The sequence below is a fragment of the Drosophila nasuta genome, chromosome X, assembly GCF_023558535.2.
Source record: "Drosophila nasuta strain 15112-1781.00 chromosome X, ASM2355853v1, whole genome shotgun sequence".
In the NCBI taxonomy this organism is placed as follows: Eukaryota; Metazoa; Arthropoda; class Insecta; order Diptera; family Drosophilidae; genus Drosophila; species Drosophila nasuta.
In genome coordinates, this window is record NC_083459.1 from 24,362,735 (window position 1) to 24,384,971 (window position 22,237).

Sequence of the window (22,237 nt, forward strand, 5' to 3'; positions counted from 1 at the left end):
AACACAATTTTTTTAGAACGAATGTTCTTGACTTTAAAATTTGTCTATTTTTTTTTAGTATTTTCAAAATAAGTATAGATTATAGCACTATATTTAGAGCAAAGAAAGATTCTGGGACCTTTCTGCTAATAAATGATATAAATTCGTTAATTTTGTCTTTTTCGTTTTGAATTCATTCGGGTATATTCGAATGAAGTCCTCATGCTGATCTTTCTCATGTACTAAAGTTATGTTTACATCTAATTAAAGTGCCAATCAAGAGCTATAAGATTGAAGTTTATTCAGAATAAAGAATTATCCATTATAATTAAGAACATGGCCTGAAAAGCTTTTGTCGCTTTGCCTCATCCTATTGTAATAAAGAAATGTATTCGTTATAACATTTAAATAATAATAATAACTACATTTCATTTCTGTTTAAAGTGGATTAGTTTAAGCTATCAAAAATAATCCTACCTACTACTAATTTCAGTAATGTTTTATCAATAAATGGGTTTTTTTTTATTAATTTAAGTTTGTACGCAGAATTTTTCTTGCCCAAAAACTTGAGTATTTTTGGTTTTTTAATTTTAATGAAATAAGTTGTTGATAGAAGTAAATGAAGACTAGTTCTAATTTTTTATAATCGATGTGACGTCAACTTAAAAAAAAATCAAGGCAATGTCTTCAATACAACAATTTTCCTTTCGACATTGCAATAAGAAAATGTATTCATTAAAATACATTAAATTAATACATTTAACTCCTGTTTAAAACGGTTGGATATTGAGTAAATTAGTTTAAGCCAGCAATTAATCTATATACAAGGCAATATCTTCAATACAACTATTTTCATTTTGACATTGCAATAAGGAAATGTATTCGTTATATCATTAAAAAATAATAATAATTACATTGAACTCCTGTTTGAAGTGGATGGATATTGAGTGGATTAGTTTAAGCTATCAATTAATCTATTTACAAAGCAATACAATACAACTATTTTCATTTTGACATTACAATAAATAAATGTATCATTAAAATAATAATAATTACTAGATTTAACTTCTTTTTTAGTTAGTTTTAGCTATCCATTAATCTATATACAAGGCAATATCTTCAACACAACAATTTCCATTTAACAAGAAGCAGACTTTTAGTGGTTAATGTTAGATAGTATCTTATAATTATAATCTAATAGATACATCCACACAGACTGTGTTAGCTGCCTTGCAACACCTGCTGGAGTCGTTGCAAGCACTTGCGTATGCCGCAATCCTCGCCAGCGCCGCGTTTCAACTCCACGTTGAGCGCCTGCTCGCGCACAAAGTCGAAGAGGGAGGTGAAGAGCTGAGGCGCGAGCTCGGCGAGCTTGATCAGCATTTGGAAATAGAAGTAGGTGCAATGGGCCAAATGCTTCTCGGCCAGCGATCGGAGATCGTTGCAGCAATGCGCTTGAGCCTCCGGCGAGCGTTGGAAGAGCGTTTGAGCCACAAGCAAGCGATAGAGCTGCAACACTTGGAGGCGACTCGACTCGTGTTCGCCCACAAACATGATGTGCTCCAGCAGCGGCACATGCACCGCCTTCAACAAGGTCAACAGCTGTCGCTCAGCATCGAGAGTCGCCTCCTGGAGTCCCACGATCAGCTGCTGCAGCAGACTCAACACAAGACGCACATGTTGCCCCGGCTGGCTGCGTTGCACGCTGAGAAACTGTTGAGCCAACTGTTGCAGCACAAATTGCGATAACTCTCCAACAGCAGCATCTGCTTGCAACAGCGTGGCATAAGGACGTGCCACAAGTTTGGCATTCGTTGTGTAGGCGAAATGCGGCGTCCAGTGGAGCACGAGCTGCTCGAGAGTGCGCGTCAGGTACGCATCCTGGCGATACGGCAGCCGACCAAGTCCCTGCAACAGCACCGGAAAGATCTTGTTGAAGAGTGGCAACAAACGTGCCTCGGGTGCCACGCCCGCTTGCAGCTGTGTGGGCAGCAGGAAGCGGGTCAACGCGACGTGGAGGAAGCAACTCGGCTTCGAGCGAACGTAGGCGAGTGTGGCACAATTGTAGATGACAATCGCAATGAAGTTGTAGAAGCGCGAGGCACACGACTCGACATGCCAACGCTCGAAGTGCGCCACATAAGCGTGCAACTTGTGGCTGAGTTGCATGCGCACATGCGCCACTGCATCCGGCTGCTGGGCGCGACGTCCCAACGCCCCAAAGAACGCGCACAGCGGCTCACGTGACTCCAGAGCCGAGGCTGTCAACTCGAGTGTCTGCATCTCGGGCAGCTCAAGGATATGCGGCGTCAGTTGACGGACGTCGGCATGTTGCGGCTGAAGGAGCACCAACGACTTGAGCCACACTTGGATGAGCTGCTCGGCCGTCGGTTGCAAGCCCAGTTCGAGGACTTGCAGCAGCAACTGGGCGCTGGCCGCCAGGTTAACGGGTTCCGCATCCTGCAGCAGCGATGTGAGCAGCTTTCGACTGCTGTCGAGGAGCACGAATTGGGCCGCCAGCTTGGGCAGCCAGCTGCTAAAGCCGCTGACGTACTGCAGCCGCAGCTGTGGCAACACATGTTGCTGCAACGCCTGCCACATGCCACCACCGCCCGCTGAGGTTGCAACCAAGGTGGCACGCAGTCGCTGGCAGAGCATGTGCATCGCCTGCCAGACGCGCTCCTGCGCCGCCTGCCCGCTGTGCTCCAGATAATGCGTTAGCCAAGGCCCCAGCAGCAGCTGCTCGCCGTGTCCAAAGTCTGGACTGGAGAGCTCAAAGATCGTTGGCAAGCAGCTGGCATAAATGGCGCATACATCGAGATCGTTGCGTATTGTTGAGAGCTGCAGGAGCAACTTGCCAATGTAATCCTCGAGGGGCTGACGACGCTCCGCATGCAGCAATAGTAGCGCCATGTGTCCCTTGGCCGTCAGCTGGCGACGCGGAACGCTGAGCTTGTCAAGCGCCAAGCAGAGAAGCATCTCGCGCAGCTTGGAGGCGAGCTCAGCAAAGTCGCCTTGATGCGAGAGCAGCAGACACAGGAAGAGTTCGATCACGTGATGAATGCCGCATTCGTTAAGTGCCAACAATTTGGCAGCGCTGAATTTGCTAAAGATGCGTCCGAGCAGCTTCTGCGATTGTGTCCTGCCCAGCGTCTTGCCAAGCAACAAAGCAAACAGCGTGAAGCTATTTAGATTCAAATCCTCGAGCTCTCCTCCGCTCTGAAGCAGCTGGCGATAGCGTTGCAAATAGGCAGCGCCGCTTGGCAACGTCAATGGCAGTTGATCCAGCTGCGGCTGCGTCGATTGATTGAACTGACAGTTGAGCGAGCGATGCAACGATTCCCACAGCTGGCAGAGCACATCCGCATCGAGCTGCAGCGGTGCCAGCAAACACAAATAAACGCGACGCTGCTGTTCGCTTGGTGAGGCAGCCAGAAACTGCTGCAGCAGACAACCGGTTTGTAACGCCTCCGCCGTGAGCTGTTGTCCATCTTGGGTGGCCAAGCGGGCGACGCTCAAACGCAGCCAGGCATAGAACTCATGGTAACTCAAAGTGGCATCCACTAAGCAAGAAGAGAATAATCATTAAAATCGAATTTAGCTTGGCTTATTTTCTGTTTCCTACTTGGCAGCTGCGCCTTGTGGCGTTGCATCGAGCAATGGAAGCGCGGCCAAAAATCCGTTTGCTGCTGCAGCAGCAGCCACAGCTCCTTGCTGCAGCGACACATGAAAGCCGAGGTGTGCAGCAGCTGGACGCTCTGTTTGCTGCGATAATGCAACTGACTGCAGAGCACCAGATCGTCGAGCAGTCGCGACAATTGCGCCTCGTAGCTGGGCTGTGCTTCGGGCTGATCCTGCAGCTTGCGCTGCACACACAGATCGAGCAGTCGCCACTCGAGTGCGCCGTGGTACAAATGATAAGCGGGCGTTGTGCAATCGTTGCCTTTGCTGTGCTCCGCAAAGTAGAGAATCCGCCATGCCGCTGCATCCAGGCAGCTGTTGAGCAACTGGCGCAGCTGCAGCAGTGCGCACAGCTCAGCTTGGCCCACAGGTGTCTGCTGCTCGTGCAGCAGTAGGTGATAGAAGTGCGTCACCTGTTGACGCATTGCAAACCAATTTGCCGTCGACTTTGTTTGCAGCTGTTGCTGTCCTGCAACGGCGGCACACAGTTTCTGCACATTCTTGCTAGCATAGAGAGTGAAGGGCATTATTACTTAGTGTTACACTATGGAAACTAACAACATTTACCACGCTTCGCCGTGCAAGTAACGCAAGACAAGGCAAATCTTCAGTTGCTTGGGCTCAAAATCGAAGCGTAGATTATCAATGCGACTGCGCGGCGGCAGCGCATTCAATGTGTAGCCATTGCGCACAAAACTGTTGCTGGGAAAGTCCAGCTGACTCTTCACCGTATCGCGTCCCGTGCAATTAAATTCGGGCAGCACATCGAGCGCAGCTCCATCTTCATCATCATCAATATCTTCATAGCCATTATCATAATCCAATCTTTGCTCTATAACGGCAGCTTGCTGTGGCTGTTGTGAGGCTTCTAGGTAGGCGGTAAGTATCTCCTCATCGTCATCCGATTGAAACAGATCGTAATCCATGGCCAAATTTAATTTTTACACCAAAACTTTCTTGGCCCCAGTTTTGGCGCCAAAACTGCTGTTTTCAGTACTTCACATAAATCTTCACATGGGCCGTGCACTCCATGATGTCGAAACCCTGCAGTCAATTACATATTTACTTAATTATGCATACACTTTATTTTTTTTTAATATTTCGCTATTTTTAACAAAAAAATGCACTTTTTGTTTTGAAATTATTCTTTTGCTGCAGCAACTTGTTGGCTTTTCACAAAAATATACTAGCTACCTAATATATACCAAAACAACAAGCGGCCACACAGCATTGCATTGCAGCGATTAATAATCGATTGTCTATGTTGAGGCCACCGATATATCAGCTCACAACATAAATATATCGCAATCTCTAAAATAATTTAAAAAGTTGGCTGTTTATGACTTTTACAAAACTGTGATAATGTTCGAACAATATTTCCTGCAATTGAATAAATAAATTTACAAATCATCGATGTCGTGAAACGCTTGTAAAAACATCGCTGCATCGATAGTTCCGTTGGATGCTTGTCCACCTCTAGTGTTGTTGTTTCGATTTCGTTCGTTCTTATCTGAACAAAAGTTGGTCTTTTGACCTCCTCCACTCCAATTCGAGCTGACGCTCTACCAAAGGTTAATAACAAGCAACGAGCCCAGTTAAGCAGTTTGTTACGTAGCCCAGCGATGTCGTTACGTCCACTTGTGGAAGGCGACTGCGGCGCCGTCAATCCGTTGATGCAACTTGGCGGCCAATTCACTCGCGATGTGGCCCGCAAGGACGAAGGATTCGCAGCGGCGCCATTTGAGCGCCAGCTGCGTCCCGATGAGCAAATGGTCAGCGACTATCTGGGTCATGTGGCTGCACCACCGCAATCCTTTCAAATGAACTCGCTGCTGCAGGAGATGCGCGACATTAACATCCACGGTGCAGGTGGAGCACAGGTGGATGAGGTGATGGCTGGCCAATGGAGTCGTGACTTTCAGCAACAGCAAAAGCTTCAGTCCGGTGGCAACAAAATGCTGCACATGCAGCCGCAGCAGCAGCAACTACACCATGCTCAAGAATTCTTCGATGAACCTTTGATCAGCAGTCAAAACTTTCGGCCGCCACCCATGATGATGATGCAGAGTCCATACATGGCCATAACAGCGCCACCAGTGACACAAACACAACACGATACCTTCTTCGACGAGCAGCTGGAAACCATCGATACCGACAAACAAAGAGTGGAGGATTGGATCAACGACTATCCGCGTGAAAAAGAGCAAAGCGAACAAACGGCAGCGAATTTCAATGAAAAGTTCTGGCAGCGGCTGCAGGACGAATGGCAAAAGTTGGCCGAGGAGAATGAGCATCCGTGGCTCAGCGAATATAACGAGAATCTGGACGCGTACAAAGAGTACGAGTTCGCTGAACAGAATCCCATGTCCGAGCTGCCTAATGCCTTTGAGAAGGGCAAAGAATACCTGGCCAAAGGTGACATACCCAGCGCAGTGCTGTGCTTCGAGGTGGCAGCCAAAAAGGAGCCGGAACGCCTCGAAGTCTGGCAATTGCTAGGCGCCTCGCAGGCAGAGAATGAAATGGATCCGCAGGCAATTGCGGCATTGAAGCGTGCACTCGACTTGCAGCCCGAGAATCGTCAGGTGCTCATGTCGCTCGCCGTTTGCTATACAAACGAAGGACTGCAGAGCAGCGCTGTCAAAATGCTATCGAACTGGATTGAGGTGCATCCGCAGTATAAGCAACTGTTGGCCGCCTATCCACAGTTGCAGGCCGAGGGCAGTTCGCTAGCTTCCTCGCTGATTGGCGCCAACAAGCTGCGTGATCTCCAGGAGGTTTATTTGCAGGCTGTACGCATGCAGCCGTCGCAAGTGGACGCCGATCTGCAAGAGGCACTGGGTGTGCTCTACAATCTGTCGGGGGAGTTTGACAAAGCTGTCGATTGCTACAGGAGCGCTGTGCAGGTGGATCCACAGAATGCCAAGCTCTGGAATCGTTTGGGCGCCAGTCTGGCCAACGGTTCGCGGTCCGTCGAAGCTGTCGAGGCCTATCAGCATGCACTGCAGCTCCAGCCGGGCTTCATACGTGTGCGCTACAATGTGGGCGTCTGTTGCATGAACCTCAAGGCGTACAAGGAGGGTGCCGAGCATTTATTGACGGCACTTACCATGCAGGCGCACACAAATGCCTCTCGAGATCTGCCCAATGCTGAGGGCATTGCTGGGGGTCAGCAACAGATGTCCGAGTCCATTTGGAGCACATTAAAGATGGTCATATCGCTGATGGGACGCAGCGAGCTGCAGACGCATGTTAGCGAACGTAATTTGGCAGCGCTTAATGCTGCTTTCAAGGATTAGTCTCGTGTGGTTTCGAAAATTCCATGTAAATAACTGCAATTCCAACGTTTTTGTTCTACTTTTTGTTGCCTGTAAGATCTGAAATTGAATTTGTGTTAATAATAGAAAGTCGTGTACCATATGCACTATATTTATAAGGTATATTTAATCGGATTAGGGCAAGTTGCCCAAGCGCTTGTAGTCGATCTTCTCGAGCTGCACCAGCGGCTTTAGCTGCTCGGCAAACACACGCATCTCCTCGCCCACATTCTCTTGTCCCGTGGGCGCCACCACAGACAATTCAACGATGTAGCTCTGTGAAATTGGTTCATTGGCCATGTCCTGTTGCTTGCCGGGCACGATTTTAATCAGCTTGGAGACGGTTATCTTCATGCGTCCCTTTCGAAACATGTAACCTGCAATTGGTTCTTTTACAATTGGTTCGTTGAACCACAATTCGATTGCTCACCCTTCGCTATATACTCAAACTCCAGGCGAAATCCCATTTCAGATAGAAAATCAAGTATCCCATTGGTGCAGGCGCAGTCCATGCAACTGCGCACCAGTGTTGGCCGTCGTATATCCACCTCGGGTTGTCCAAGATAGCGCATTTGGAATGGGGCATCGCGTCCCAAGGCGCGACGAACGCGCAACAAAAGCGGCTGATTGGACTGCGATTGACGCAGGCTCATGCAGACCTCCAGATCATGGAAGGGTTCCGGCGAGGTGTCCACATTATCGCACAATCCTTTTAGTCTGTCATTTTGCGAAAGGCAAAGCTAAATATCGCACATATATTCGTCTGATTGCGAAAACTCACCTGTGCATCAAATGCTCGACAGCCGAGTCTAAAATGGAGCCTTGCAACAAGTACTCGAGATTAGGCAGAAAGCGGTTGGTCAGCGCATGGGAAAGTGATTCGCGTGCCGACGAGATGGCCATTAAAACAATAAATAAGTTATGCTTTTAAATATCTAAATTAAATAAATGGTGTAGCGGTGTTTTTGTTTATGCTTTACTTTAAGTGTTGCAAAATGGCAAATGGCACAGTCATCGTTCATCGATAAACGATAGGCGTTACTTCGATAAGTGTTTGAATTTCAATAAGTGAACATGAAGTCAAAGAGTGGTTTAAAAGAGCATTGCTAGTTTTATTAAAGTGTTTAGTATTTAAGCAAAGTGTTAATTATTTAAACGTGAAAGCGGAAACGGAGTACGATATTGTGTTGTATGTATATCAGCATTACAAATTGACATAGCTGCGCAGAACGGGGATATTTATATATTCGCTGACGACAAGCTCGACAATTCTTGAGTCACCCATCTAACGGGCGGGGTTGCCAATTCCAGAACGTCTGGTAGATAAGAGACAACCAGTGTGGCTGTATATCGTTCACAACGGACCTACCTTTTTTAAATTGAAGTGTGAGTGTTGTGTGTTCTTAAATAATTATAAAATTTCAATAACAAGTTTGTTTTCTCAATTTGTATTCCAATTAATTAAAAAAAAAAAAAATAATTAATTAAGCTTAATAATAAAAGAACATCTCTCCATCCATTTTAGTGCCGGCTGGTATATTTGAATGGACAAGCTGAAGTTGCGGTCACACTGTAGTCTGTAGATAAGGATGCCAGACGCAGAAAAGCACAAACAGCACATATCGTCGCAATTACAGTTATTATTGTTGTTGTTGTCGTCGAACAGCAGCAGCAGCAGCAAATGTGTTGATAATATACATTCTCAGCCTTTCTAAATGGCCAGAGAAATGCAATTGAAATTGCCATCGAGCTACCAGCTACACAACGGCAGTTAATACCAGCAGCAGCAGTAGCGCCTACGCCTCTCAACTACAACAGCAGCAGCAGCAACGAAAGAAAGTTACGTGAACAAAAACATCACAAGAACTTCGACACTAAGGCAAACACACCAACAAAAAAAAAAAACTCATTGTGTGAAATGACAGCAAAGACAAACAACAACAAAATTAACAAGAAGAACAAAAAACAGCCAGTTGCAATGAATGTGAAGAAACGGCCACGTCTGGAGCTGGCCACAGCTGCAACAACAACAACACCAACGCCACTAACAACAACAGCAACAACAACAACAGACGTCGCACTTTATGGGAACGTTAATGGAAATCTGAGCAGCACAACAAATGGTTTATTTCTGACCAGCAGCGTTGTGGGTGGCATGGGAATGGGAATGGGAGACGGTGCTCAAATCTATTTGACCATTTGTGGCGACGATGATAACTCGAATGAATCTCAAGAGTTTTATGCCATCGAGAGCATTAAGCAGGAGCCCGATTTGGATGCATTGCATGCGGCACATTGCATGCTGCCCACAAATCTGCAGCTGCCAACTGGTTGTGAAATCTATTTAGTTAAGGACAACACGACTGCGACGGCTGCTGCAACAACAATAGCCGCAACAACAACAACAGCAAACAAGATAAACCACAGCAGCCACAACAATGAGCATTTGGCGTCCATCAAACTGGAGCCGGACTCCACGAATGTGTTGTTCATGAGTGGCGGTGGCGGTGGCGGTGGCAACAACAACAACAGTAGCAACGGCAATTTAATTGTGGCCAATAAGGATACGGCTGCAGTAGCGCCATCTGTCGGCGGCAGTGGAGGCGTCGGCAACTACAATGTTAAGCTGGATGCGTACAAGAAACGCGACGATAAACGTCGTGCCACCCATAACGAGGTGGAACGACGTCGTCGCGATAAAATCAATTGCTGGATCTTTAAGCTGAAGGAGATGCTGCCAACGGATGGCAATCGTTATAAGCCAACAACGAACAGCATGGCCGATAGCTTAGAGACGACGACAACGACGGCAACGGCGACGACGTCGCCAACTACGACGAGCAGCAGCAGCAGCATGAAAAGTAATCCAAATGCAAATGGAAGTGCAAATGGACGCACACCGCCCAACGATTCGAAATCGCAAATACTGATCAAGGCCTGTGACTATATTAAAAGCATGCAAAACGAAATCGATAAGTAAGTGTGCAAGCACTTATCGGAAGCTTGTGTTATCGTTAATCTGTCTCTCTCTCTCTCTATGTGTTTAGCTTACGCGACTGTTTGCGTGAGGCGGAGAGTCTGCGTTTGAGCAATCAGGCATTGCGCGATGAGCTGCAGCATCTGAAGCAACAACAGGAGCTGCAGGAGCGTTTCAATACCGCTGGCGGTTCATTCAACGTAACGCTCAATTCGCTGAATAGCTCAGCTACTAGTGACCTCTTCGATGGCATCGATACGGCACCAAATCTATCAACGGTCTCATCGATTAATTTCACCAAACGCGGCCTCATCATCGCTGACTACGATGAATGAAGTGCGCGTGCGCGCCATATTTGAATTTCATTCGAATTCAAAGAAACTACAAGAAAACTATCCAACCATCATCAAACATTACTATTATTACTCAACCAAAGAACAATGCGTAACAACAGGAGAACAACAATAGTCATTATATTAACATTTATATACATACGTGTGCATACACATATGTTTGTGTGTATGTGCCATAATCTCAATAATATTGTAGATGGATGGATGGATGAGGGTGATGCGGGCGCTGCTTCGGTTGCAGCCGAAGAAATCTTTATTGTTATCGCTGATATTTCTTCCGTTTGTGGTAACACACACACACACACCTATTGTTGTCATCCCCTTCCTTCTTACTTCCCGCATATTAGTACAATACAGTATATATACATACATATACAACCATTACACATATTTACATGTTGTCTATTTAAACAAAACAAAAGAAAACAAAACATAAGGAATACCGAAAACTATTTCATATTTTGAGCATATTGTGCTTGTTTTTCGATTTTATTGTAATTGTTACTCGCACTAATTAAATAATGTAAAGTATTTGTAATATCTTAAAACAACAATTATCTATAACTACATATACAATTATATTATATATATATATATATACATATATATTATTATTATTATAAATATACATAAGCGGTTACCAAATGTCTTGTGGCCAACGACAACAACAACAACACAAAATATCTCCACTTGTCCGCGTTATGCATTTGGTGAGCTTTTTTGTTGTTGATGTTGGCCTCCTCCCATCTATCTCTCATGCAAATGAAAGAGACAAAAACCATTTACCGCAATCAGGCCAATCATTAAGCAAGCAAGAGAGTATGTGTATTTTGAAGAAGCGGTAACATGAGTTAGACAGAGAAAGAGAGAGAGAGAGAGTATGTTGTGTGCGTGCGTCGTCGATCTTCAATACATATGCACTTCGCTCTTGCGCAGTGGTGTGTACAGAAAATAACGATATTGTTAAAAGAAAATTGTAAAAAAAATTTTGAACATATATATTGTTGTGAATCGTTAGAAAATTGTTTTTGGTATAACGTTGATAAAAAGTGCAATTCGTGTTACTTGTTGCTATCTACATATATACCAGTTAATAATTCTATTAAATTCAATAAAACAAAACCAATAATAACAGCTCTCGCATTACTTATCTATACTTTTGGTTCAATTTCAAACGACCGCCATTCTTTAAAAAAAAGCTTTTACCTTGGGCAGTTTTATTTGTCGTAGTGTGACCATTGACAACTCTTATAAAATTAATTTAGTGCGGAAACCAAAATAACTTGATAAATGTCAGTATATTACAAACTGCATGTAAACAAACGGTCTCACTTTGTTATGGTGCTGGTGCTATTGAAAGACATTTAAATATTTCCAATATGGCTTCGAAATAGAACACTTTTCAATTTTGCTATATAATATCATTAACATTTATTATAGTTTTGATGGGGAATTATTAGATCCGGATGATACGCCAATAAATCAGGAAATGGAAGGCAATGAAATGATTGATTTCCGTAAAAACTAACAGAGTTTAGAGTTTGATTATGTGTATGTTTATGTTATGTGTATTGATTGTAATTATTTAAAAAAAAATTGCCATCTATATTTCGAGTGTCTGTGCATTGCGATGTCAAGACCTTATTGAATGCGAAAATGCTCACTTAAAAGTAGAACACATTACACCTCTTATATTTTGTTTATCTAACGTGTAAAGCGTTATATTTTAGTAGTCGCGCACACAACGAGAGGAAACAAATCCAAATCGTTGTTGTTATGTTATTCGCGTACAGTTTTTTAAATTGTGCGCCAACATTTGTTTACATTTGAACAGCTGGTATTTCAGAGCGGCCATATTAAGAATATTACCGTTGCCCATACTTTTCGGTTCGTGGCATTGGAAACGGGGCATAATCGAATGCAGTAAACATCGCAATTTTCTATAACTTATCGATGTTTTATGCACTTTATAATCATCGATAAATCAAACGTGTCATCGCTGTAGTTTCTCCACACTAATGTTCTAGCAAACACTTCAACGCAATATTTTTATTTTCGTTTTTTTTTTTTTTAAAGAACTTTGAAAATAAACAAACAACGGCATAGTGAAAATAAAATACATATTTTGTGGCAATATTTCGCGTGTAAAAAGCTAAACTGGCAGGCCAAAGCTATTACAAGTGATTAGCTTAAGTGAAAAATCAAAAGATATTTTTACATGCAGTTTGAATAAACAAACATAAGCCAAATAATAAAAATAAAACGAAACGAAAAAATTGAAGGAGAAAAAGAATGTCATAAACAACAAGTGCATTCAGTGCGGGAGTAAACAAAACAACAAATAAAGCATAAAAAAAGTGCTAAGCGAGCATATAAAATTGGAAATTGGAGTAAGATAATCTGCATACCAATTGTCCAAGAAGAACAAGAATACAAAACTAGTTTGCAGCAATAGGAAGGAGGAACACGAAAACAACACCAACAAGAACAACAAGAACAACAAGAACACGGCGGCAGCAGCAGCGACAGCGACGATAACAAGAACGACGCCAAGGTAGTTAACGAGTTGACAAGCAAAGTGCCGAGCAGACAGGCGGGCGGGGCGGTGGCGGTGGTGTGACAGTGCTAAGAGCGAATGAGATAGCACCGCAGCAACACATCAACAAGAGCGAGTGAGCGCAAGCGTATCAGCGTATCCGTGTGTGTGCGTGTGAAACCAGTTCTCTCTGTGCGCGCGTGTGTGTGTGTGTGTAAGGGGAGTTGGGGGCGTGCACACACACTATGCAAAGCAGTAACAACTAAACTGCAGCAACCACAACAACAACAGCACGCAGAAGCAGCGGAAGCAACAAGTCAAAAAAGGATGAGCGCAATTTGGCCACACTCGAAATGCTTATTGGCAGCACTGCTACTGCTTGCACTGTGGCGCCCTCAAGCGGCGAGCAGCGCCAGCGGCAGCCAATGCGAAATCATACGGATTGAAATGTGTCGCGGCATTGGTTATAATGAGACCTCCATGCCCAATCTGGTGGGTCACGAGTTGCAAACCGATGTGGAGTACACGCTGCAAACCTTTGTGCCGCTCATCGAGTACAATTGCAGCTCACAGCTGAAGCTATTCTTGTGCGCCGCGTACGTGCCAATGTGCACACCCAAGGCGCCGGTTCATTCCATTGGCCCGTGTCGTAGTCTCTGCGAATCCGTCCGGATTCGTTGTCATCCCGTGCTGCAGGGCTTCGGCTTTCCCTGGCCACCTGCGCTCGATTGTGAGCGTTTTCCCCGCGAGAACAATCACGAGACCATGTGCATGGAGGGACCCGGAGAGACGGGACATTTGCCCATCCAGGAGCACGAGCTCCAACAATATGGCATCAACAACAACAACAATAATAATTTATCGCCCAAGTTGGCTGCCGACTGCTCTGCCTTGGGCAAATCCCATCTCTATGTTAAGCTGCAACGTTCGGGACGCTGTGCTCCACTCTGCGAGGCGGACATTCTCTTTACGCCCAGCGAGAAGCATCTCTCTGAGATCTGGCTCTCCACCTGGGCCTACGCCGCCTTGGGCTTGGCTTGTGTGGCCACGCTTTGCCTGCTCCTCCTCGGCGGCGATCAGCGTGCGGGGCGCGGTGTCAATGCGGGGGCCAAATGGTCGAGACTCCTCTCGCCGCTGTTGTGGTGCCACAACATGGTCACCTTGGGCTGGACGGTGCGCTTCATCGTTGGACGCAGCGGCACCGCCTGTGGCACGGATCCTCAGGCGCCCAACGAATCCCTCCTCACGGTCGACGGTCTCTCGAATGCCGCCTGCGCCAGTGTCTTTCTGCTGCGCTACTACTTTGGCATGGCTGCTTGCGCCTGGTGAGTGTTCCACGTTCCACTCCGCGAACCGGTTTAGCGTAAACTGTGAAACATAGCAACATATGTAGTTAGTTACTCCGAAGAGTAGTGAAGATTACTGCTAGTATTAAGTTATTAGAAAGTGTTTTTAAACAAGTTATCCCTTAACTTTTATAACAAATCTCAATAGTTCACTTTAAAACCACTCCAAATACGATCTTGAAACTCGTTTAATTCATATCTCAGCTAAGAATGGGATAATTAGGAACAAGATAAAGCTCTTCGAATTATTTGTAAAGCAACCCGTATAAACAATTATGTCAGTAATCCACTATGAATTCAAATATAACCAAGAAGAAAAAACAAAACATTTACATACAGAGATAGTTCTTAGAATCGGTTCAAGGTTCATTGAACGAACATTTCAGGGGGACAGCAGTTGGAATACGGTTCATTGGCTTGTAGCAATTCACAATTCAATTCACAGCACACACAATAATTACCCCGTTCTTCTTTTGCTTTAGGTGGGCCATCCTCTGTTTGGGCTGGCATCGGGACATTCGGCGCAACAGTCCGGACACCAAAGGACACATTGCGCTACCCGCCAAGCGACATGGACAAGGAGGTGGAGGTGGAGGAGGCAGTGCTAATACGGCACAACAGGATTTAGCTCGCAACAATTTTGTTTGCTTTGTGGCCTGGGGATTGCCCGCATTTCAAACGGCAGCGGTTATTGCGATGCGTTTGGTGGACGCCGACGAGCTCTTGGGTAAGTCAATATTCCAATTAACTTTATCTACTACTCCTGTATACTTAAATGTGAAATTAGTATTTGGGATAACCCAAATGGTAAATGCTAGGAGGCTGTAATTAGCACAAAGCGATTAATTACAACAAAGGCAATACAAAATAGCCAAAAAAAAAAGTTTTTGGGAATCACATTTCAGTGATTCGGAAATGTGACTTTTAATTTTTAGCTGCTCGTTTTCCCATTGAAATCAAATAAGGAACAATCACTTTTGTACTCTCTTTTCGGCGATTCTCAAGCTAGTAACCTAATAAGTTCTATGGCTGATCACTTTGGCTTTTCCTAAATAATATACATCGTAATCAATATATTCGTGTTCTTAAAATAAATGTTTCCATACAAAAAAATATATTATTTCAAAAACTCTCACGCCTTTAAAAACGTTCTGTATAAGGCAAAATGTTGTCATACTTTGTGAGTTTCCTTAAATTTGTCAATTAAACATGAACATGAATTTGAATGAGCAATAAGGCTGATCGAACGAACATTTAACATTTAACAAGTACAAATACAATAAAATCAAAAAAAATTCTTTGTTGGGTTAAGGCAAACTAAATAGCTTTCACTTCAACAAATTAATAAGCACTCATTCTCTGCCTCTCTCTGTCTCTCGCTCTCTCTTTCAAGTTGCTTAAAAAATTATAAATTTTTCGTTGAGTAAGGGCAATCCGAATAGCGAGCACTTCAACCATTGCTTAGCGAAGACACGAACTACGAATTGCTAAACACTCTCTCTGTCCCTATTTCTTTGTCTCTCTCTCTCTCTTTCTATCTCTCTCTCTCTCTGTATATATGTATAACAATTTCAACAAATGTTCTTGAGTTAAAGCACTTCAACCATTGCTTAGCAAAGACTCGAACCACAAATTAATAAGCACTCTCTCTCTTTCTCTGTCTCCTTGATAGGCGCTTGCTTTGTGGGCAATCAGTCGGACAAGGCACTGCAAGTGCTGGTGGCGACGCCAGTGTTCTGCTATTGGATCTTCGGGTCGATGAATCTGATCTCTGGCTATTTGGTGCACTGTCGCAACAAGGAAATCGTGCGCAACAGCAACGCCCTGACGCTGCAACAGCAACTGCAGCTGAGTGCGCACAGCAGCTCCGGCATTGGGATCTTTCTGTTCATCTATGGCGCCGCATGTGCGATGCTCTTGCTCGCTGTGATCTATGAGTTTGCCAACATCGATGTCTGGCTGAGTGCAAGGGAAGCGAATACGCCTCTTTGGCCGTACTTGACGCGTGCCTTCATGGAGCTAATGTTGGGCATTTGCTGTTTCGCCTGGGTGCTCGGGCCAAGCATTTCGAGCATGTACAAGCGTCAGCTCTCAACGCGTCCCCTCAAGCCCGCAACGAATGTGGAGCGTGGCCAACAGCAGCAGCTCCAGCAGCAACAGCAGCAGCAGCATCTGTCACATCATAATCACCATCATCATTCACATCATTCGCAGCAACAGTCGCAGCATCATCAGCTCGATGGTCAGAGCAGCTCACGTGGCTCGCACTTGGCCTGCAACAGCACAGTTGTGTCTTATCACTCGGTGCGTCCGTCGCATCAATCGCTGGTCAGTGCGCCTCCGATGATTGCCAGTCCCTACAAATACAAATCGCCACCGGGCGCTGGCTCCATATCGCTCAATCAAATGTCCAACTATTCCCTGGGACGCAACAACAGTCACAGTCACAGCCAACAACATAATCATCAACAACATCAACAGCAGCAGCCGCATCGCGTCTACTATGCAACACAGAAGCATGGTCATCATGGCCATCATCAGTCCACCAATTATCAACATTATCCGCAGCTGCAACGCTACGGCAATGAGACGCTGCTCTGAGGTAGGTTTTATACTCGATATATATGAGTAAATCTCTGACACTATTTAGAATGAAAAAACTCCAAAACTGAAATCATTTTAAAAATAAGTAAAGCTTATTCGTATAGCTCTGGATTAGCACTATATTAAGAGCGAAGATTATAAATCGAATGACAAGCGTAATGTTAAATCTAGAGTAAAGACGATAATATCTATAGTATTTATATTTCAAGAGAATTTGATCGGATACAAATTATAGAAGTTATTAGTTCCTTTGTCTGACAATTTGGTATAATTTAAAATTATGCTTTTATTCACAATAGGTAACGGGTATCTCACAGTCGAGCACACTTGTTTGTTTTTCATATGAAATCGTTCATTTTTGCAATTGTTTTAAAACAGAAAAAACAATTCCAAAATTCCATTTTTAGCTCTAATTAAAGTGCTTATCAAAAGCTATAATATTCAAGTTTTGTTGTATGTTTTTTCGCCAGAGATTTACCCATATGTATGTTATGTATATCATTAAAATATGCTCAAATTTAACTTCTTTTCTTCCTTTCAGAGTTGCAGTCTGATGTCTGAATCGGGATCAACAGAAGAGTCTTAGGATTTATATGTATTTATAGCGAGCTGAGCTAAGCTAATCAACGTCAACTGCATTTGAATTGAGTTAAAAACTTGGCAAACTTGGCTGCTTTAGTCAACCGAAAGAGAGCGCTACTAAAATCGGCTGCTATACTATATGCTATGTATATATGTATATGGCATTTGATTTGAGTTTGGATCTAGCTTTTATCAACAATTTTTATGTAGCGTTGACTTTGTGCAAATTTGTGCATTTGCTTCCAACTACTTTATACTTTAGTTTCAACTATTTTATTGCGTGTCATTTGATGTTGTCTTGTACTTTATATTGTGTGTTTTATATACTATATGGTATTCTGTTTCTCTGTGTTTGGTCATGAAACGAATTGAAGTTTATTTCATGGCGCAAACAAATAATATTCACACCTTTTTTTTTGGAGTGTAACCAAAGTACAATTTCCAGTTGAAGAAAAGCGAACTGTAACAATTCTTGCCCCGCATACAATTTTTGTTCATTTTTAGCATAAATGTACTATAAATAATGTTGTTTGTTTGTCATACGCAGCAACAAATACTGTGATACTGTGATTTATGTGCGTTTCTATATATATATATATATTTTTTTTTTTTGTGTAAAGATAAAGATTAATAACAAACCCTGATTTCGATTGACATACTAAACATAAAACAAACCGCAAAGTGTACTTAAAACAATTGTAATTGTATATTGTATTCAATGTGCCATTAGCTTAAGAGAGAGAGAACTTATCGGAACTTCCATGTACTTAAAATAATACATTCACTAACTATATTTATATATTTGTATTGACTTGCCTTCAATAATGCCCGCTGCACATGGAAAATAAGATTGTATGTAGATTGCCTTCCTGTAGATAATGTATGTGCGAGTAGATTGCCTTCCTCTAGAGATTTCTGGCATTGTAAAGAAACAAAGGAAGTGTAGCGGGTATCTGCGAGTCGAGCAGACTCCACTTTCCTACTAAGTGAAATGAAATGAAATGAAACAATGCTTTACAAATTGTTTACCATGTAATTTGTATTTTGTAACTTATGCTGATAGCGAAAAATAAAGTGTCGAAAAGTATGATTTTTAAATATATATATGTATATATCTTATATATGTCGTATATAGTATATTTCTTCTTTCGTTTTGTTACATGTGTAAAAGTCTCCAAAAAAACAAGCGTTGCAATTCGTTTTGCACCTGATGAGCATTCTTTGCATTATCGATGATTTGTCATAAATTATTGTGGCATTGATGATGATGATGATGTTGGATTTGTTGTGGTTGCCAATTGATTGTTGACTCCTCCACGAGCAGCTGGCGGCTCACAGACAACAATTGTGGTTGACCCATCGGCGTTGTTGTTGTTGTTGTTGTTGTTCGTTTGCCAATTGTTGTCAAGGTCTTCGTCGTTTTGCGCCTCGGCCTCTTCTTTGGCCCGCTGGTGATACTTGAGTTCGCTGGCATATTTGGAGTGCGTGATGCCCAGAAAGGAGGCAAGGCCACCGCCCACATAGTCAATGCCCGCCAATATATGATTGCCCATCTTGCTGGCCTTGTAACGTAGGCGTGGCACCAGCGTCAACTCACGCTGTGTGAACAACAAATGAGAAATGAGTCATGAAATCGAGGCAATCATTATTAGCTTTGCTTTGCTTACCTGCAGCTGGTCATCGTAGCCCTTATCGGGCACGTCCGGCTCGGCGTCGCTATCGCTGGAGGACAGCTCCTCCATGACGCCATCGCTGAAGTAGAGCATGCGACGATTTGACTGCAGCTCGAGGGCTGAAATGTGATCGGTTTCGCTGCGTTCGCTGGTGCTCATCTTTTTTTTTTCTTGGAATTTTTACTTTCTTAAGGGATTAATATAATTATTTTTTTTTTGGTATTAGTCACACGCTCACACACACGCGCCTTTCACAAATGCACAGCACCGAGTGAATGGCCGGGATTGGAGCTCAATAAACAACAAAATAGCGCGTCGATTTGCTCTTGAATTGCTGTCAAATTAACGTTAACGTTAATGTCGCTTCGCCGCATATGGGGGTCGTTTTTGTCCTTGGGTTTGGGGGCCGGCGGCGTTGCGTGCCAAGCGCCAGTTTGCCATATGTAATCAATAAATTTGCCGACTCAATGCCGACTCGATGTCGTCCCGTTTGTTGTTTGTGTGCTGCGCATCCACAACAAAAAACAAAGCGAGCACAAAACAAAAAATTATCAAAACTACAAACAAATCGAACGGCTCGGTTATCGAACGACAATCGACGCTTTGCGTGTGCGTCAACGCAAAAATGAGACTCAATTATCGATAAGTTGACTAATAATAAGAAAAAGCGCATATTAATAATTATATGCGTCATTACGTTAAATACAAAAATCACTTGATTTTAAATTTGTGCAGTTTACATGCTAGTCCATTTTTGCACAACATTATGATTTCGATAATGGTTAGTTATCGCTGGACGGTGTGACCGTTTTTCTGCTGCAAACAGCTGTTGCACGATTTTGTGTCGTCGCGTCGTTTACAACAAAACAAATTTACAACATCTATATATATACAAAATTAAAGCCAAACAATGGATACTCCCATATCAACGCCATCGGCAAAGGGTAAGCATGTGAAATATGATAGCTAAACGAGACTAATGGCAATTCCTGCAGACTTCCAGGTGGCTGGCGTCTCGCGCAGTGGACGTGTGCGCAAAAAGTCATCGAAACTGTTGGACTTCGAGTCGCCCGAGGAGATTGAGAAGCGCACGAAACGCCCGGGCAGGCAACCAGCACGCTATCCCGGCCGTGGACGGCCGCCCAATGCGGTGCGCGAACGTGAACAGGAAATGATCATTGCCTATGCCGAGGAGGAAGACAATGACGACGACGATGACATTGATGATGACGACGACGATGACGATGATGGTGTGATGCCTAATCTGTGCGATACGGAGGATGATATCAGACACACCATTGGGGGCAACACAAATCTGCGTGGTACGCTCTTGAATTCCGACGATGAAGTGGACAACCTGGTGCAGGATTTAGTCGATGGCGTCGAAGCGGAGGCCAGCAGCTATACAAACGATTCGCGGGTGCGTCAATCGCTCTATATGCGCGAAAAGTCCACCAAACGCAAGATCCTCAAAGATGGCAAGCTGGTGACTGGAACAAAGCAGCGCAAAGACAAAGGCAAGGCACGATACACCGCTTACAGTTTGTGGGCGCGTGATGTGCGCAAACGCGACTTTCCTGATCTCGGTGAGTAGGTTAGTTTATGCATTGAAGTGCATAACATTGATTTCCCCATTGGGTATTCAGATTTTGCGAGTGCTGCGCGACGTCTCAGCGAACTGTGGGCCAATGTGTCCAACAAGGAGAAGAACGCCTGGCGACGCAAGGCCAAAATCCAGGCGACAAAAGCTCGCACACGGGAGAAAAATGCGCTTAACAACACAACGACATCGTCCGCTGCGATGGCCAGCAATGGCAACACAACAACAGCTGCTGTCCTAGACTCCACGACGTTTGTGAATCGCGCGACAACGAGTCGCACCAAGAAACTGGCCGCTCAGATGGCAAACACAAGCACCGCAACAACAACAAACACAGCGATGCCCACATCTTGGGCGCAGAGCAGACAAAAGCGTAGCATTAACACAAACACAAGTCGCATCAAGTCGATACCCCCGGCAACGAGTGCAATGAATAGCTCAGCTGCCTCGGCTGCTGGTCTATTGGAATCACCAGCTGACATCGGTGGCAAGCAACAGCAGCAACAGTCGAGCATTGAAGCTATTGATGCGGCAGCGCATCTCAAACTGCTGGGCGAGAGTTTGACAGTGATTGGCGAACGGTTGAAAGAGCACAACGGACATGTTGCGCTCTCGGGCAGCTTGTCCGTGCTGCTGGACAGCTTATTGTGCTCCATGGGACCGCTTTTGTGCATGACAACGCAAATACCCGGCCTCGAGAATAAAAAGCAGCTGAGCACAAATTTGGCAACGACGCTCGACAATATTGCCTATGTAATGCCGGGTCTCTAAAGTGATGGCGAAACTGTAACAAGTGCATCACAGGTGGACATATAATAAATACACTTAATATACATAATATTTTTTATTTTTATTTTATTATATTAAATCTAGTATTTAATACTACATTTAACAGAGAAGAGAGTGCTGGCTGCTGGGGCCTTCGACTCGAAAAAAAATTATCTGTACTTATACCTTAAATTTAGTTTTCATTATAAAATTGTACATTTTCATTATATTATCATTTGAAGGGGTTTGTAAGAGGTGGGATGGATACATAATATAATATATATGAGGATGGTCCTATAAGTACTTAGCCTCCAAAAGAAAAACGAAAATTTTGGAAAAGTGGCGATTTATTACTCAACATAATCTCTTTTTAGCTCGATACACTTGACCCAGCGATGCTCCAACTTCCTTAACCCGTCTGAAAAATACATTTTCTCGAGGTCTCCTCATTCGACGCAAATTTCCAGCCGGCTAAATACTTATCGGTCTACCCTCGCATGTATATATATAGAGTTGTTAGTTGATACATTTGGCATAGGTGAAAGAAAAACCTATTGTATAGATTAAAATACATATACAGAATAAAGCAAAATTCAAATTAGTTTTAAAAACAACTTTTGACCGTTGAACTCATTAAATTGGAGGGAAAATTTTGTTGCGGTCTCAACAATAGCAGTTAATCGATAAGTCGTTAGGTTATCGAGCTACTGCGCTGCTATCGATATTATAAGAGACATTATTCCTTATGAAAAAAATAAAAGAAAAAATCTAGGCGTTACAAAAAAATTAGTTTTTGTTCACTTCCATATTGATTAAGGCAAGAT

At 43.8% G+C, this 22,237-nt stretch overlaps 7 protein-coding genes across 7 annotated transcripts; 4 read left to right on the plus strand and 3 right to left on the minus strand.

Annotated features, from left to right (window-relative positions):
- Positions 1-240: 240 nt before the first annotated feature.
- On the minus strand, positions 241-4,845 carry LOC132795237 (protein MMS22-like). The gene is made up of 3 exons (XM_060805849.1): positions 4,228-4,845; positions 3,605-4,164; positions 241-3,542 (listed from the first exon to the last, which is right to left on the minus strand). The coding sequence occupies exons 1-3, from the start codon at positions 4,584-4,586 to the stop codon at positions 1,201-1,203; spliced, it is 3,261 nt and encodes a 1,086-aa protein (XP_060661832.1). The 5' UTR covers positions 4,587-4,845; the 3' UTR covers positions 241-1,200.
- A 165-nt stretch (positions 4,846-5,010) lies between these two features.
- Positions 5,011-7,086, plus strand: LOC132795947 (peroxisomal targeting signal 1 receptor). Its single transcript, XM_060806915.1, has one exon. It carries the CDS (start codon positions 5,283-5,285, stop codon positions 6,954-6,956), a length of 1,674 nt encoding a protein of 557 aa, XP_060662898.1. The 5' UTR covers positions 5,011-5,282; the 3' UTR covers positions 6,957-7,086.
- On the minus strand, positions 7,078-7,970 carry LOC132795948 (mediator of RNA polymerase II transcription subunit 18). The gene is made up of 3 exons (XM_060806916.1): positions 7,756-7,970; positions 7,405-7,691; positions 7,078-7,351 (listed from the first exon to the last, which is right to left on the minus strand). Exons 1-3 carry the CDS (start codon positions 7,875-7,877, stop codon positions 7,110-7,112), a joined length of 651 nt encoding a protein of 216 aa, XP_060662899.1. The 5' UTR covers positions 7,878-7,970; the 3' UTR covers positions 7,078-7,109.
- A 585-nt stretch (positions 7,971-8,555) lies between these two features.
- On the plus strand, positions 8,556-11,407 carry LOC132796239 (probable serine/threonine-protein kinase ifkA). The gene is made up of 2 exons (XM_060807330.1): positions 8,556-9,950; positions 10,022-11,407. Exons 1-2 carry the CDS (start codon positions 8,893-8,895, stop codon positions 10,284-10,286), a joined length of 1,323 nt encoding a protein of 440 aa, XP_060663313.1. The 5' UTR covers positions 8,556-8,892; the 3' UTR covers positions 10,287-11,407.
- A 930-nt stretch (positions 11,408-12,337) lies between these two features.
- On the plus strand, positions 12,338-17,885 carry LOC132795259 (frizzled-4). The gene is made up of 5 exons (XM_060805883.1): positions 12,338-12,694; positions 12,754-14,165; positions 14,669-14,913; positions 15,859-16,788; positions 17,332-17,885. The coding sequence occupies exons 2-4, from the start codon at positions 13,168-13,170 to the stop codon at positions 16,785-16,787; spliced, it is 2,172 nt and encodes a 723-aa protein (XP_060661866.1). The 5' UTR covers positions 12,338-12,694; positions 12,754-13,167; the 3' UTR covers position 16,788; positions 17,332-17,885.
- A 108-nt stretch (positions 17,886-17,993) lies between these two features.
- On the minus strand, positions 17,994-19,636 carry LOC132795261 (uncharacterized). The gene is made up of 2 exons (XM_060805885.1): positions 19,040-19,636; positions 17,994-18,970 (listed from the first exon to the last, which is right to left on the minus strand). Exons 1-2 carry the CDS (start codon positions 19,202-19,204, stop codon positions 18,620-18,622), a joined length of 516 nt encoding a protein of 171 aa, XP_060661868.1. The 5' UTR covers positions 19,205-19,636; the 3' UTR covers positions 17,994-18,619.
- A 206-nt stretch (positions 19,637-19,842) lies between these two features.
- Positions 19,843-21,881, plus strand: LOC132795260 (FACT complex subunit SSRP1). Its single transcript, XM_060805884.1, has 3 exons — positions 19,843-19,989; positions 20,041-20,631; positions 20,692-21,881. Exons 1-3 carry the CDS (start codon positions 19,956-19,958, stop codon positions 21,414-21,416), a joined length of 1,350 nt encoding a protein of 449 aa, XP_060661867.1. The 5' UTR covers positions 19,843-19,955; the 3' UTR covers positions 21,417-21,881.
- Positions 21,882-22,237: the final 356 nt, after the last annotated feature.